The following is a 16,463-nucleotide window of genomic DNA, read 5'->3' on the forward strand; positions in this document are numbered from 1 at the left end:
AAGAGAGAAAGAGTCTATTATATTTATGTACCAATTTGTTTAGTCATTCCCAATTTATGGGCATTTGTTGCTTCCAGTTCTTTGCCATCACAAAAGTTCTGCTATGAATATATATATATATATATATATATATATATATACACACACACACACACACACACACACACACACACACACACACATGATCTATGTTTGAACTCCTTGGGACAGACATATATGTGTGTATATATAAAACACACACATATACATATATGTATATCTACATACATGTGTATTTACCTAGCACATATTACCCCTAAAAATATTCCAAGTGCTTTATCTGTTTTTTTTTATTAATCCCCTGGAACTTTGCCTGCAATGATGCGGATTTTATTTGGCCTATTATATAATTCTCTTTTTTGCCCCAGTGAGAGCTGTGCTGTTAAATTTAAGCTTTCATGAAGCAGAAATGGATCCTGTGGAATATGTGAAATGTTTATTCACTCATTCATGAATCTACCCTTTACCGGGTAGGCTCCAATCTGCTGATAGTTCATGGATGTTGGGTGTGCTGTTAAGGAATTCTAATGAAAGGTAATAAGGAACTCTACTACAGTTTAGTAAATAGAAAGGAGAAATAAAGCACCACTTAAACAACAGTACAAGAATCTCACTATTAAATTACTATTCTTGAGTGTCTTTTTTTAAAAAATAAGTAACAGCCATCTTTCACACCCCCACCGCTTCTAATTTTAGAATGGAATATAAAACTTTAGCAATATGAAACATGAAAAATACCAGTCTAAGTTGGCAGTGCTGCTGTATATGGAAATACAAAAACATTCAGACATCTGGTTTTCCTGAAGTTTACAATAACAACAACAAGCTTCCTATTTCTCTGAGCGAAAATGAAAATATAAATGAGAGAATTTATTCTATTTCTTTTTGGACAGTTTCAACACTACTTTCTAAGAAAGGGCTCATTTATTTTTATTGCTATCTCTTGTTTTTTTAAATGACATTCATTTTCCAATGTATTCCGTATTCCCCTCTGTGGTGAGTCATTGCTTGTAATAAGAATAAAAAAGGAAAAAAAAAGTAGGTGAGCAAAAACTAACCAAAATATGGATAATGTCTGACCATATTAAACATTCCACACCCATGGTCAGTGCCATCCCCACCCCACCATGTGAGAGAAGTGCATTTTCTCAGATATTTAGCTTGGTTATTATAATTATGCAGAATTGTTTATTTTTGTCATCATTCTTTCACTTTATTTTGTTGTAGTCCTTGTTTACCTGGTTCAGCCTGCTTCATTCTACACCAGTTTATATAAATCTTTGAAAGGATTTTATTTATATCAGCTCCTCCAGGGCAGGACCTGGCTTTGCTTTTGCATTTGTATTTCCCAGCACTTGGTACATCATGAATACTTTTTTTTCCATTCACAATAAAATACTTGTTTTTGAATGTAGGAACTAATCTGTTTCCCACTTTGTTAAAAGGAGACAAGTAAAGCCAATTTACAGAAAAGTAAACAAAAACTAATAATGCTGAATAGATCATAACAAATGGCAATGTAAAATTGATAATTCCTGCACACTAAACTTCATATGAAGAAATGTAAAGCATGTAATGAGATGTAATGAGAATCAAGTGCAGGAAAAGATTGGAGTTTTTATTTTAGAGAAACAGGTTTAAAAATGAAAGCTATAAAATGAAACTGACCAAAGTGAAAGTTAAATAAACTGAAATGTAAAAATAAATAGCAGTTAAAAAAAGAAAGTACATTTTAGTTTTTTAACAATTCATTTGTGTCTTGTATTTTTTTTTCCAGATTAGGGTTTTCATACATTGAGTATTGTTTAGAGTCTAAAATGTATTTATATACCCCATAAGTGCTTCCATCTTGAGATTTTAAAAAATTAAAAAAATCCTGCTGTATATCTTGTTAGCTTCTGCTCAGCATAGATATAAATCAATTATACTCTGCCACTCCTCCCCTCATTTCTGCTTAAATAACTTTAAATTAAAATACAACAGTACTTCATAGGTTATCCTAATGTCTGGCCTACTATGATGATTATACATCAGGTACCTGAAGTTTAGCATCAGACAGTAAATATGAACTAAATACAATGGAAAAAAAAATCAACTTCTTGTGATATTGATTACTAAGACCCAGATAAACTTCAGTCAAAATATTTAAATTGGTGAAAAGGCTCCTTCCTCTCTAAAATGTCACATTTCTAAAGAACTTTCTTCATGTTAAAAAGACTACACATACATAAAAACAATTTTTCTAAAAAAGTTTTTGAACCAAACCACATTAAATAATTTACAGGTTCCCCTTACACCTTGTCTCCAATCTGTAGCCTTCCTGAACTGTTCCGGAACATTCATTTTATTTTTATGATTATGACCTTTTATAAATTCTATACTCAGATATTAAGCCATTTTTGCACCATGACTTAATCTTCTACCTTTCCCTGGACTAGTAGAGAACAGAGAGTTTGCAACCCTCAAGATTAAGGAGAACTTAAATCCACTGCTAAGGCAAAACTTAGATTTTTTTTTTATACTAAGAAAAAAAGATAACTCTGCAAATAAATGGGAAATATTTCTTGTTCTATTTTATCTGTTCCAGAGTTGGGGTTTAGGTGAAGGGAAAAGTTTAAAATTCAAAAATACATGCTTAGTTCAAAAAAAAGGTCCTGGAAAAAATGAATATAAACTCATATTCAAATAAAAAATGAAAAATATGAACATAATTATTCATTATTTAAGCCTAAAATTATATGCATTTCCATGATTCCAAGCTCAGGATTCCAATACAATTCAAGAAAACCATCATAAAGTATATTTATATGTGAATACATATTCATATATACTTTTATTTAGTGGTAGAGAGCTTTAGCTAACCTGACTGGCAATAAGTCAATAATGATTGCTATTTTAAGGTTCATTGATGATAAATCTTTTACACCTCAAATACCCATGAAAGAGACCTATAGCCCTTAAATATCTATCATGTACAACAGTGAACAATAATGTTAGAGTGCTAAGAGACAAGAATATTAATAAACTCTAAGAGTGCTATCTGAGATATACTAGACAAGGGATAGTTTAAAACTTGGTATCTTTAAAAAGAACTTATTCTATTTTAATGAATATTCAATGGTTTTGAACTCTCTTCCAAAAATAAAGTGAATATAAATGTGAATGTAAGATGATTACTTAGGAAAATGCATCATGTTAACATTCTTATTTGGAAAATTTATAGCAAGTTAAGTTTTTGAAACTGGAGCAAAAAAGCTTAGAATTTTGTGTCTGTTTTAAAATGATTTTCTTACATGTCCCTTGTCCTCCAAATCACCTCTCAATTTTGTCATCACAACTAATGTAACTAATGATAATCACTGAATTCAATTGAAAAGTACACTATTATAGTCTTTATATTATAGCACATTTAAATTTCAATAACAGATCAAAAGTATTGTTGAAATAATATACAAATGGCATTTATAAATAAATTTATACAGTTGTGTGCAATGCATTCTTATTCCAGGTTGTGTGACAAAAAAACTGATTCCCACAGACAAGAATGTAAACTTTGCCACATGGACTGCCTTTTAATTTTGTAGAAGTCAAAGTCAGTCCATATCAGCTATGAGCAGAAAATTCACTGCCAACAAACAGATTATTATAGATTGTTTCTATTATAGACAATTTAAGTAACGGGATTTAAGTCTTTTATGTATTTTAGTAGAATGCTAAACCAGATTACTCACAAAAGAGGCATAAACTTGACTCTTTTTTCTATAAAAGTTCATGATTTTAAAAAGTGTATTAAGCCTAGAACTATGATTACTTTTCTACTTACTAATTCTTGTGCAGTATTTTTGGATAAAACTCAACTATAAAAGATAAAACCTCATCAATTTAGTTAGCCACTCATTTGCATGTAATCCAGACCTCACACCAGGATGTAGACTTAGCAGACCAGAACTACACAAAATGTGAAAGTGAACAGATCAGAAATGAGCTCAAAAAGTATTTTGGGGTGTTACAGAGATAGTAATCTTAAACATATGTAGGAGGGTAAAAGGAAGAAAAAGCTTTTAAAGACTAGAATTTAGGGCTCTGATAACCCAGAAGTCCAGGGGACTAAGGATCTTCAAAGAAGCAAAATTCTAAAGCTTCATCAACACTGCTAAATTCTGCAAATAGGCAATTCACTTTATATTATAAAAAAGTTATTAGCCAAACTTCACATATATTCTCCTAATTAGAAATTCATCAGGCTAATAATTCTCCTACCTGTTACACTCTTCAATTAGCTGAGGTAAATCCTCCAAGGTAAACCCTCCACTGAGGGTAGGAGATTGGACAGGAATGGCAAAAGGTGGTTTCTCTCCCTCTGGAGCTCTTCATGATACACTGGTATATTTTGTACAGCCAGGAGAATAAAACTGGACTATATGTATTTCATCAAACTTTTATATGTACAAATTATAATTCATTAAAAAAATTCCTTCATCCATAAACAGTTAAAGAAATTTAAATGGACACCATGATATGCTTCATTTTTAACTGTGCTAATACTCCAAAGGGGGAAGAGGGAGGAAAGCTGACAGCTTTAAAAAGACTCCCATGATGCATCAGAAGGATCTCAAGGTGGTACAATTGAAAGAACATTGGTCTTCAAGTCAGGAGATTTGAACTCTGGTTCTGGCTCCTGCTACTAACTAGCTGTTTGATTCTGGATAGCTCACTTTCCCTCTCTGGGCATCTGTAACCTTAGAGGTAAATTGAGGTGCTTAGACTAGATGATTTCCATCTTTGAAATTCTAAGATTTCTGTTCCACTGACTATAATGGAAAACAAAGACAGGCTGAGTTAAAGAAATGAGAGTGTGAAGACTATTATGATAAAAGACAATAAAGACTATGGCCACGTGATCAAAATAAGCCACCTCTAAAATTTTACTTCTTAATTTTTTCCTGAGCTGTAACTTCTGCATAGGAGGTATGAATGAAATCATAAAGCTGCTTAGCATTTGCAGCATTTCCGAGAATATCTGAGAGGTTATCCTGCGACAAAGTTGTTAATTCTGCAATGCTCTTAACACGATTCATTAAAGAACAACAGTTTTTGGCATTGACACCTGGCATTTTTAATAAGAAATCCTGGGGTCCAGGATTGTATTTTTCTGAATCAGGTAGGGTTTCAGCATCTGCTGTAATGGCCATGGCTGTTGTCGCATCAGGCTGTGGCCTGTTCTGTTTCAACTCTTCAAACAACTCAGCAGTTGCATGTGGTGAGGGGCACCAAAGGATACGGAGTTTTGGGAAATGAAGAGTAAGCAGAGTAAGTTTGGAACTTATATCATTGCTGGAAATCTCCTGATGTAGAGAGCCTCGAGACGTAAGAGAGAAAGGTTTACTGGGATCAAACTCTATCAGAAGTACTGGCCGCCTATAATATCGAGACATGGAGATGCACTGACTATAGAGACGACCATTATTTAAGGAACCAATCAAATCACTGATACTTTTCCTCTCCACACATATTTCTGGAGTAAGGATGTAATCTCCAACTTCTAAAGTAACTGGTTCAATGTCAATGCCTCGACGATGAATCAGAGATGGAAGTTCACTTCGAAACTCTCGCATGTCCACAATTATACTTTGTTGCAAATTAGTCTTTTCCTGGCCACCTATGAGACAAATATAGGTATTCAGAATGATGTCATTAAAGAAAGATATATGCTTAAATAAGGATTAAAAGTTAAAACCAATGTTTCTTTTGTTCAACTATAATTAATGTCTGGAAAGAGTTCTTACCAATGTCTATTAATAAATTTCCAGGATTTTTAAAAAATACATTATAGTTTCCCAAATTAGGTGCATAGCACTATGATGTTTCCTTACAAAAAAATTTTTCGGAAATAAAGCTACATTGCATATCCCTGCTGTACTTCTCACCAGTTAGCCTAATTTTACTGCCAGACATAATGGGGCTTGATTTTCAAAAGTGACTAGAAGAGAGAATCCCAGACCTTTGGAATTGGAAAGAACTTTAGAGATCATGTACATGTAATTCCAACTTACAAACGGCTTATAAATGACAAATGCATTTAAACAAGCTTATCTGAAGGCATAAGACACTGATCTGGAGATGGCAAGAACTCACCTGCTTTGCGAGTGTCAGTAGAAGCCTGTGCAGATGTAGCTTCCCTTACCAGGTCTAAGTTTGTTTCATCTCTCCCTTCTCTTTCTTCAGGGATAACCATGCTTGCCTTTTCTCTGAAACATTATGAAATTAGGGCAAAAAATTTAACAGAACAATGTAAATTTTAAATTTATTTTTCACATATTTTTCAAATATAAAACAATCCAAATAATTTGATGTATAGTGAAATGGTATATTAAAGCAATTAAAAAAATGACCTGTGATTTAGAAAGGTTATTTCAGAAGATGTAGAGAAGAGTCTAACTCACAGCCTTCAGAATTCCCAAGTGTGGCATGAACCAGATTAAAGTGTAATTGGGAAATGTTAAACAAAATCAATAAAAATACAATGCAATACAGACAATGTTAACTTGTGTTTTCTAAGTATGAGGCCACAGGGATTTATTTCTATCTGAGCTTGACACCAATGAGAGAAAAGAGACTAAAAACTGGGAGGTTCAAGTAGAAAACTATTGCAATAGACCAAAGCGTGAGAGGTAGAATCAAGATGCCAGAGTAAAGGCAGGGACTCACCTGAGCTCCCCCCCAAACCCTTCCAATCACCTTTAAAAAATGACTCTAAAGAAACTCTAGAGCAGCAGAACCCACAAAAAAACGGAATGAAACAAATTTCCAGCCCAAGACAATTTGGAAGGTCGGCAGGAAAGGTCTGTCGCACCTGGGTGAGAGTGGAGCATAGTCCAGTATAGGCCTTGCCAGCACAGCCACAGCAAACCAGGAACAGGCCTTGGGAATGACTGAATCAGTAGCGGCAGTGGCAGCTTCCAGAGCTCTCAGCCCACAGGTGGTAAGGGGGTCAAACGACTGGTCAAAAGGAGATTACAGGGGTCTTTCTGCTAGCACTGAGGCAGGACTCTGTTGCTGTGCCCCTACTCAGACTCATGTCACAGTCCTGGGTGGCAGTCCTAGAGTGAGGAAGAGCATTAGCTTAGGAGAGCTTGCAGCCACAGTGAATGGGGGACCCTTCTCACAGTTCCAGAGCAGAAAAGAGTGCTTGTGGTCGCTCATAGACTAGAAGACAGGACAGGAGAGGAGTAAACGTCTCTTCTTAGACTATACCACCTTGGAAAAACTGAAAACTTACAGGTCTCTAGAAGTATCTCTGAAAACAGCTGCACAAAACCCCTGAAGGGACAGTGCGCCCTTCACTCTGGAAGCAGAGTCTTTCTTTAACAAAAAGTTACAAGTCAAGTAATAGGAAAATGAGCAAACAATAGGAAAAAAAAACCTCAGAAAAACCTCTGACTATAGAAAGTTACTATGGTGAGAAGGAAGACAAAACAAAAGAGGTTCAAAAAGCCAAAGAGGAGAAGAATGCCTTAAAAAGCAGACTTGGCTGAATGGAAAAAGAGGTCCAAAAGCTCAATGAAGAAAATAATTCCTTAAAAATTAGAATTAACCGCATGGAAGCTAATGACTTTACAAAAAATCAAGAAACAATAAAGCAAAACCAAAAGAATGAAAAAATAGAAGGCAATGTAAAATATCTTATAGGAAAAACAACTGACCTGGCAAATAGATCCAGGAGAGAAAATTTAAAAAATTATTGGACTACCTGAAAACCATTGGACTACCTAGAAAACTACTGCAATAGCCCAGGGGAGACTGATGAAGATTTAAACTGGGGTGGTGGCTATGTCAACATAAAGGGGCTAATGTGAGATATACAGTGGAGGTAGGACTCAATAAGATCTGACAACTGACTGCATATTGGGGGGGGGAGGGTGAGGTAAGATGAAGATTTGAAGATGACGGAAGTTTTGAACCTAGGTGGCATGAAGGATAACGGTGCCCTCAAAAGAATTTTATAAATCTATATATAAATTAAACTGAGGCTCTGCATGATTACATGCAATTGCCACAAAATTCTCAACAATAAAAGTAAGATTAAAGTATGTTCCTCTACATTATTTATAAAGGGAAGTTAAAAAACTGAGAGTCTACAATATATACAACACTGTGCTATACATACAAAATAAGTAGAAGACTAGTGGCTGGTCTCAAGGAGCTTATAATCTAGTTGAAGAGACAAAAGTCGATATAAAACAATAGGGAGCAAATTAGGATTGGTATCCCAAATTACTAAATACTATATTAAAGAGAAGTCAGCATGGGTTGCAGTGTCAGAGAAGTCTGCCATACTATTATAGTTGTGAAAGATTTTAAAATAGGGTTGAAACAAAAAGGAGTTTCTGATTAACCAAAAAACTTGCCACCTAATTCCTTGGGGAACTGTCCTTTGGATATGTTAGGTTTCATTTTAGTTTAAGTTTGCTATAGGCTAAAACTCAGATACATAATTTGCTATAGGCTAAAACTCAGATACATAATTTTGGAATACAAATTATGGCTCTTAGTCATACAACTTTTGACACAACATATACACATACACACACACACACACACACACACACACAGAGTTACATTAGGATGATAAAGAAGAGAAGTTGGTCACTACACAATAGAAATGGGTTTCAGTCCAATTTCTTTCTAATACCAATACTTATAAGGGCCAAGCCTTAAATGCTAAAGAATAAAAGTTAATTATGACACTGGCATCCAGTAATTATTACTGTAGGATAGACTAATAATTCTTAAGCAAAGGGTAAACCACTTAAGAAACAGAAGCTTGCTTATAAGATTAAAAGTATTCTAAATTCTCTAGTGTAAGTCACTAATGTGTTTATCAGAAACGGTATAGCACTTGGAGTAAGAAAGTCCATATCTGAGTCCTGGCTCCACCACTTATTAACTGTGGGTCCCTGAGTGAGTCACTTAATGTCTAACCTTCACTTTCTTCATTTGAAAATAAGGATAATATTAACTCCACAGAATTGTGGTGATGATCAGATGAAATCACGTATATGGAGACACTGTAAATTGTGATGTGTTATACAAATGGAAGGTTGCTAATATTAATGCATTGAAGTGATAACATAACATTTAGGATAAATACAAGCTCTTCGCTTTGGCCCTTCACAATCTGGGGCTAGTCCATCTTTCTAGGTTGACTACATATTACTTTCTCTGTCGTGCATTCTTAAGTTCTAGCCAAATTTGCAAACCTGCTTTTCTCCATACGTGACCTTTCATCTCTACAGCCTCTATGCCTTTGCAATTTATCTTCCAAGCTGGTAAAATTCTCCCTCCTCATCTCTGCTTCTTGGAACCCCTAACTCCTCTTCAGGGCTCATGAGACTTAGTGCCACCACCTAAAAGGGGTCTCTTTCAATGTTCCAGTTGTTAGTGTCTTATCAACCTTCACTCCTCTGAAACAACTTTATATTATTTTGTACATACTACTTTTCTCTAGGAGAATGTAAGTTCCTTGTGGGCAGAGGTTATTTTATTTTTGTCTTTGTATCCTTATGGCCTAGTGCAGTGACTGGCACATATCAAGTTCTTAAGAAATGCCTGATCAACTGATTTGAATGAACAATGAGAGCTTCTTCTGTAGGTGAGATGCAACATTCTGGAGTGGAAAAAGAAGTTGGGGGGGCAGCTAGGTGGCACAGTGGATAGAGCACCGGCTCTGGAGTGAGGAAAACCTGAGTTCAAATGCCACTTAGACACCTGATACTTACTAGCTTGTGTGACCCAGGGCAAATCACTTAATCCCAACTGCCTCATGCCACCCCCCCCAAAAAAAAAAGAAAGAAAAGTGAGCTAGAAGCTAGAATACTTAAGTTCTGGCCTGAATAATGCCACCTGCCAGCCCATACTAATTAATACGCGTTAACCACTTAACTTCCCCAACTCTTAATTTTCCTTATCTACAAAATGAGGTCAATACTACCTGCCCTGCTTATTTCATTTAATTGTTCTATGGCTCAGAATTTTGTGAATGTTAAAGTATGTACTGCTTGGATTTTAGGCAGTGTTTCAGCTCTAGGTCTAAGGTTCTATGAACCTATTATTATTATTTTTTAAATTTTATTGATGTCTTTTGTCTTCATAATGATTTCTGAAGTAAAAATATTTCCCCTTCCAGATTGAACCCTCCTTTATAACAAGAAAAACAAACAAAAACAACTGACACAGTAACTCTATGTAACAATGTACATGCAAGCAGATACAATAGTCCCTACTAGGAGCTCCTTGCTTCTCTACTGTGAGGAGGGATGTGTTTCATTGTTTTTAAAATTCTTCTTTCATGCTAATTAACATCAGAGTTTGTCTTTTTTTCCATAAAAGGGAAAGGGAAAGTAAAGGTTGAATTTGCTGTGTAACTAAATGTTTAAGCTTCTAATACCAACCTGGAATAAATGGGTTATATGTAATTTTTGTTTCAAAAAGTTAATATTTTTTAACTAAAGTAGTTAAATATTAAAAATACATATTCTTACTTAGTTAAAAGAAATGCTAGTTCTACCGTCAAAGAAATTTTTCCTTTTTTTTTTTAAGTAACTGGTCTTTTAATGCTATTTCAATGACTACAAACAGTTCTTCTACTGCTAGCTCCACTGTTTTATATTATTACATATTAAAATATTTTAAACAGCAATATTTGCATTCCTTAGAACTTGGCACATGCAGGTTGCGGTAGAGGTCATACTCTAAGTCTGTCTCTAATATAAATGCTCTTTAATATAACTGATTCCCACAGTACAGTTCTTCAAACAATTTTTGCCTTTTAAAGAACTCCTGAAAGTTCAAAGTGAGGAAAAATATTATGAGGAAACTTCAACAATACAGGTGACTGGATACTTGGAAGGATTTATTTATTTAAATAGAAAATTAGCTGTACAAGAGGTTTAGATTTATCATGTCGGGTAACATGCAAAACTATTTAATTTTATGGGAAAGTATTATGTAAACTAATGTATAGAACACTCTTCTGGTTCCAAGATCTGCCATTATTGGATCCAAACATTTGCTGTGTCAACCTACAGTCTATCACTCATCCCTATGGGATAGAAAGCTACTTGTGAATGTGAGGAAATGTGGTGAGGTAGGTGCTATACAGCTACAAAGTAATAGTAATGCAATGCTGCTGAATTACTTCAATATGCTTCAAAGCAATAAATAATTCAATGTATTTTTACTACCTACTGAACTAAACAGGCTGCTGGGGGACTGGGAAGGGACTGGTTAATTTTTGAGCTTAAGTATTAGTTTCAAGATTTTTTAGAGTATAAATATTAGTTTGGCCTTTGTGTGGAGAATGGGAATTTCAATTCAACAAACATTTAGCAAGCATCTACTTAGTATAAGGCATTGTACTAGGTGCCCTGTATGCAAAAAACCCCCAAACAAACCAAAATGGTCCCTGTCCTCAAAGAACTTACATTTTACAGTGGGAAGACAAACATATGCAAAAGTAAATAGATTCAAGGTAATACGAAGGGGGAGAACAGTAACAAGAGGGAGAGCAGTAACAAGAGGAGAGGATGGGGGAAGGGTGTCAAAGCTTTGCTGCATCCTGGTACTTTAACCAGATAAGACAGCACTGTGATTGAATCAAAGTGATCAAAGGCATTCCAATTAAGTATGAAAATGTCTTGGTCAATTTAGATGTCTCTTATGAGCCACTAGATAAATTGGAAGTAACTGCAAAGGAAGAATACCCAAATTGATTGGGGGAAATTTGGACTCATCCCAGAGGTTATCTATAAAATACCAAGCCAGACCTTTTGAACTTTGGAGGTCCAAAGGACTTCTCATATTCCTACTGGCATTCCAGCAGCATTCCTAAGGGTAGTGGCTATATCAGTGGCAAAGGACAGACTAGATTTGGGTTCATAGTCCTACAAAAATCAAAGAAGAATATACCCCATACCTAAGGGGACCATATTGAAGATTCCCATCAAAGGGACTTCCAAAAACTGTGACTACTCCTTTGCCTCAGACAGTTTTTAAGCTTCAGCCTACTTTCCCCTGGACTCTGTTATGTACTTGCAGAAAAGGCTTTTTTTGGGGGGGGGAGGGGAATGTTTACATCAACTATTTTTTTTAAACTTTCTTTTTTCAACATTCACTTTTATAATATTTTGAATTCCAAATTTTTTCTCCCTCCCTCCTCCCCAAGTGGCAAACAATTTGTATATCAACTATTCTTACTGTACAACCTTAATAAATACTCCTTCCTAAAAGCTATTTAAATTTGGATGAATAATGGATATCAACTATGATCATGGTGGAAAGCACAGTGGTTAGGGCTAGTGATATATATGTTAATAGACAAACAACTCCACAACCCCTCAGGGCTACATCAGGACCTCTGAAGGAAGGTGTGACCATGCTCTGGACACCTGATTTGTCAGTGCAAGTAAGAGTCTGAATTGCCTTAGAGCCCATGTTACATAAGGATCCTGAGAGGGAGATGAGGCTAGAGTGCTTTATAATTACAGAAGAATACATTGTATAAATGTATGGATACAAAAAAATGAGTTTTGGGAAAAGTCTGGCATTGGAGGAAGGAGAGTAGGATGCATGTAGTGGATACCGGGGAGGCAAGGGTGGAGGACAGGGAAAGCTGGAAAAAGAACGGTTTACTTTTGATTTCTGCCTAGGACGTTAGTGGCAGGTAGTGTACCACTGAAAACCATCTATTTTCTGCATCTGACAGCTGTGTTGCCACAGGTTGTCAGTGCTTAAGCTGGCAAGTCAGGAGTATTATGGAAGGCTGAAAACTTCAAACTACTTCAGTCGAGCCCAATATTCTCAGGCTTGCCTTTTCAGTTCTGGCTTTACCTTCTAAATTCTGGGAAAGACTGGGGAGGAGAGAAAGAGAAAGAAATAGAGGTGTGTCAGCTACCACTAAGAAAAAAAAAAGGCCAGATTTATACTTTCAGTAGAGTCTTTACCCACTATCTTTCTCTCTTTTCATTATCCAGGAAACAAAAAAAAAGCAAAACAATTTAAACATAGCAATTTCTTCATACTTCTTATATGTGCATTATAGGTTTTACTCCTGGAATCTACTCTGGATCACTTAAGGGACCTCTTTTATAGTTTGCTAATTACACACTAATGCTCTATGTATTACCTAATGAGTTTCTCAAAAGCTTCTTTTTCTTTCCGTAAAGCAGTAAGATAACGTTGCTCTTCAGTTGAACCTCCGTATATGAGAAAATAAACCCTGCAAGTCAACAGAGATTTTTTTAGGCCACAAAAACACAGTCCTTAATCCCTGTAGGGAATAGTATAACTCCTGAATTTAGCAACTCAAAGGACTCAAATAATAAATATTTGACTAAGCATAAAAGGTTCCATTAATCACACTCCTACTAAAATTAAACTGCTAAGATCTACCTATTAAAGGTTTTATTACCTAACTTTTTTTTCCTTTGTCAAAAGAAGGAATCAAGTTTGGGTAAACAGTGAAACACAATTGTGAGTGATCATTTACTCAGAAATATAAAGGAGTCCAAAATCACCCCTCACCAACCCACAGAGATTATATTCTCTCTTCATTTTTGCTTTGCATTCCTGCCAAAAAACTGTTTTAAATGTTAGATTGTTTAGCTATAGAAACCAATCTATAAAAGATCATATGTTAGTGGAAAATAAACAATAAGTGAAATCTATATGATTTTTATCTCTCCAAGTGATGTCTCAGGTTTTTTGCATTGGTAAATGTCTTAACAGAATAGAGACATGACACATTTTATATAAACATACTGATGTACAACACACGGACTTTATCAATCTTCTCAAAATTAATTATATATATATATATATATATATATGTTCTTTTCGGGGTGGTAGTGGAGTAGAAAGGTCTGCTATTTATGATGTCTCTTTTTTTTCCCTTTATTTTGAAATGTTTCTTTCTTCTTCACATCATAGTCATTTCCTAATATCTTTCCCCTCCTCCACCCCAAATTCCATGTACCAAATGGTTACAGACAATCTCTTTTCGATTTTGTTTATAGGGGAGACTGCTGGGAGGTGGAATTAACTATATCACTTTTGCCCCCCTGTTCTCTACCCTCTTAATGTTTTCCTCTCTTATTCCTACCTTTAAAAAAATCTCTCCAACTTTTCTACTCTTTCCTTGTAAACCCTTTTCTTCAGAATGTTACTAACTGATCTATTCCCAGGCAAAAGAAATCTTCAGAGTATGTGTGCTATCACTAAGAACAATGAGAACTAAGAATGAAACATTTAATCATTCCCTGATTATTTTTGTTCATCTCATTCTCTACCCAAACTTCTAATCCTGTATTACTTTTGATTCATTTCTACTGGTCTGATATGCCAGCATGTGTTTATCTGTAAGGCTGTTAGAAAGTTTTCCCTTGGCTCTGTCTATTGGTTCAGACTAAGTTCAAGACAATCATTTTGGTGTTTATTTTTCTCAAAATTGGACATCCAAGATACTATACTTACAGGCTCATAGAATCTGAGGAGTTGAAAAATACCTCCGATGCCATCTAGTACAAGTCCTTACCAAATATATAAGCCCTTCTATAATGCCTTCCACAAGTGACCATCAAGCCTCTGCTTAAACATTCCTCCAGTTATGGGGAAATCACATCATGAAGCAACTTACTCTATTTTTGAAAGCTCAGTTTATTAGAAACTTCTTTATATTGAAGCAAAATCTGTCCCCTATAGCTTCCACTCACTGGTCCAAATTCTGCTATCTGGAATCATAGAATAAGTACAATCTCCCACATGATAGTTCTTTAAGTACTACAAAATAAATGTGATGCCTTCCCTCTTCCTTGGCTTAAGTCTTTTTAGAAAATAGGGACATTTAAAAACACTGAAATTATCATCAAAGCTGAGACTGAATGTAAGCTATATAATTTTTTTTGTAATAGAACCAGACTTACTGATATGATTCTACACCTTAAACTTCCACATAAATACAACATGATAGTAGGGTAACAGAAAAAATTAGAATTTGTTAGGATGAGGTCTAGAGAGGGCACTGGATTTAGAGTCAGAAAATATGGCTTTTAATTTCAGATTCTGCTATTTAGTAGGTATGATCTTGGGCAAGCCACTTCTCATCACTGTGTCTCTGTTTCCTCATTTTTAAAATGAGAGAACTGGATTACAGCAGGGCTTCTTAATTTTTTTCCCACTCCCAATCCCTCTTGTGTTCCAGCAACATGGCCTGAGGGCATGTGCAGTGCAAAGTGTGCATGCTTTGTGTTTAGAATCAAGTCCCAGTGAAGTTGCATGATACAACATGGGCAAGCACTGCCAGAAACACCTTTGATTCATTGCACAGTTGATTTTCAATTAATCTTTGGTTGTTGTGTGTTCAGAAATCTTTTACTTTTGCCAAAGTTTTCTCGACCCCATACGGGGTTGTGACCCACAGTTTAAGAAGCACTGGACCAGAGGATCTTACTAAGGTTCCTTCTAGCTCTTCCGATTTGTGAGTACTTAGCCCAGTGTAGAATTTTTAGATGCCTTCGTATAAAAACTTCCTAAATTCATGATTATACAGTTTAGCAAACAAATTTTTAAATGACTTTTAAGTATGGTAATACCTGTAACTCAGAATAATAATAATTTAAAGAAGGAAAAAAGAACTAGTAATGACTTTGGGTTAATGCCAAAGAAAAGTAAAACTAATATTAAAAAAACCTTGTAATTATACACACAATAACTTAACACACTTGCCTCATAGCCTTCCCAGGCCTACTTGCCCTATAAACTTCAAGTTGACGAACAAATGTTAGTTCTGCATCATATAAGACAACATATCTTGGCTCCACTTCATGTAGTATCCTAGTCAGAGCATAGGGGTCGCCACAACCCAGAAGTGGATGGATGACAGTGAGGGGTTCTTTCAGGATGCCATATGCAGCATCAGATGATAAATTCACAAACACTTCAGGTTCAGTTTCCTTGAGGCAGCTTTCTTGGCTACTGCTTGTTTCTTTATAATCTATTTCTTCAGCTTCATCCTCAATCTTTGTTACCATTTGAGCTAAAGTCAATTCTTGCTTCTTCTTTGGAGGTCTTTGTTTCATGGAAGTCCTGACCTTGGCTTTTGAGACTTTGGATTCTTTGCCAGATTTCAGGTTTCCCTTAGAATTGTCTTCTTTTTTGATCTTCATCTTTACTTCTCCAGTTTTGTTATCCTTTCCAAAGACTTTTGTATATAGTTTCAATAAGAAAGACTTTGCTCCAACAGTGAGATATTCTCTTAGCTGTGCACATGTTCGATCATCACTTGCACAAATAAGCACTTGCCCTGAAGCCAAGAAAATTTAAAAAAAAATTTTCATTTCACTTTCAAAAAATAAGAAAGCCTACATCAT

At 35.3% G+C, this 16,463-nt stretch overlaps 1 protein-coding gene across 1 annotated transcript in view; it reads right to left on the reverse strand.

The window, feature by feature from the left end:
* Positions 1-888: 888 nt before the first annotated feature.
* The window catches only part of ERCC4 (ERCC excision repair 4, endonuclease catalytic subunit), a 40,016-nt gene continuing 24,441 nt past the window's right edge, over positions 889-16,463 (reverse strand). Inside the window, exons 8-11 of the mRNA XM_020972532.2 lie at positions 15,820-16,396; positions 13,223-13,315; positions 6,175-6,287; positions 889-5,698 (exon numbers count right to left, since the gene is read on the reverse strand). Coding sequence (XP_020828191.1) covers positions 4,965-5,698; positions 6,175-6,287; positions 13,223-13,315; positions 15,820-16,396 — 1,517 coding nt within the window. The 3' untranslated portion in view covers positions 889-4,964. The remainder of the gene's footprint in view (positions 5,699-6,174; positions 6,288-13,222; positions 13,316-15,819; positions 16,397-16,463) is intronic.

This window comes from Phascolarctos cinereus, unplaced genomic scaffold (assembly GCF_003287225.1).
Source record: "Phascolarctos cinereus isolate Bilbo 61053 unplaced genomic scaffold, phaCin_HiC Scaffold_4;HRSCAF=312, whole genome shotgun sequence".
Classification (NCBI taxonomy): Eukaryota; Metazoa; Chordata; class Mammalia; order Diprotodontia; family Phascolarctidae; genus Phascolarctos; species Phascolarctos cinereus.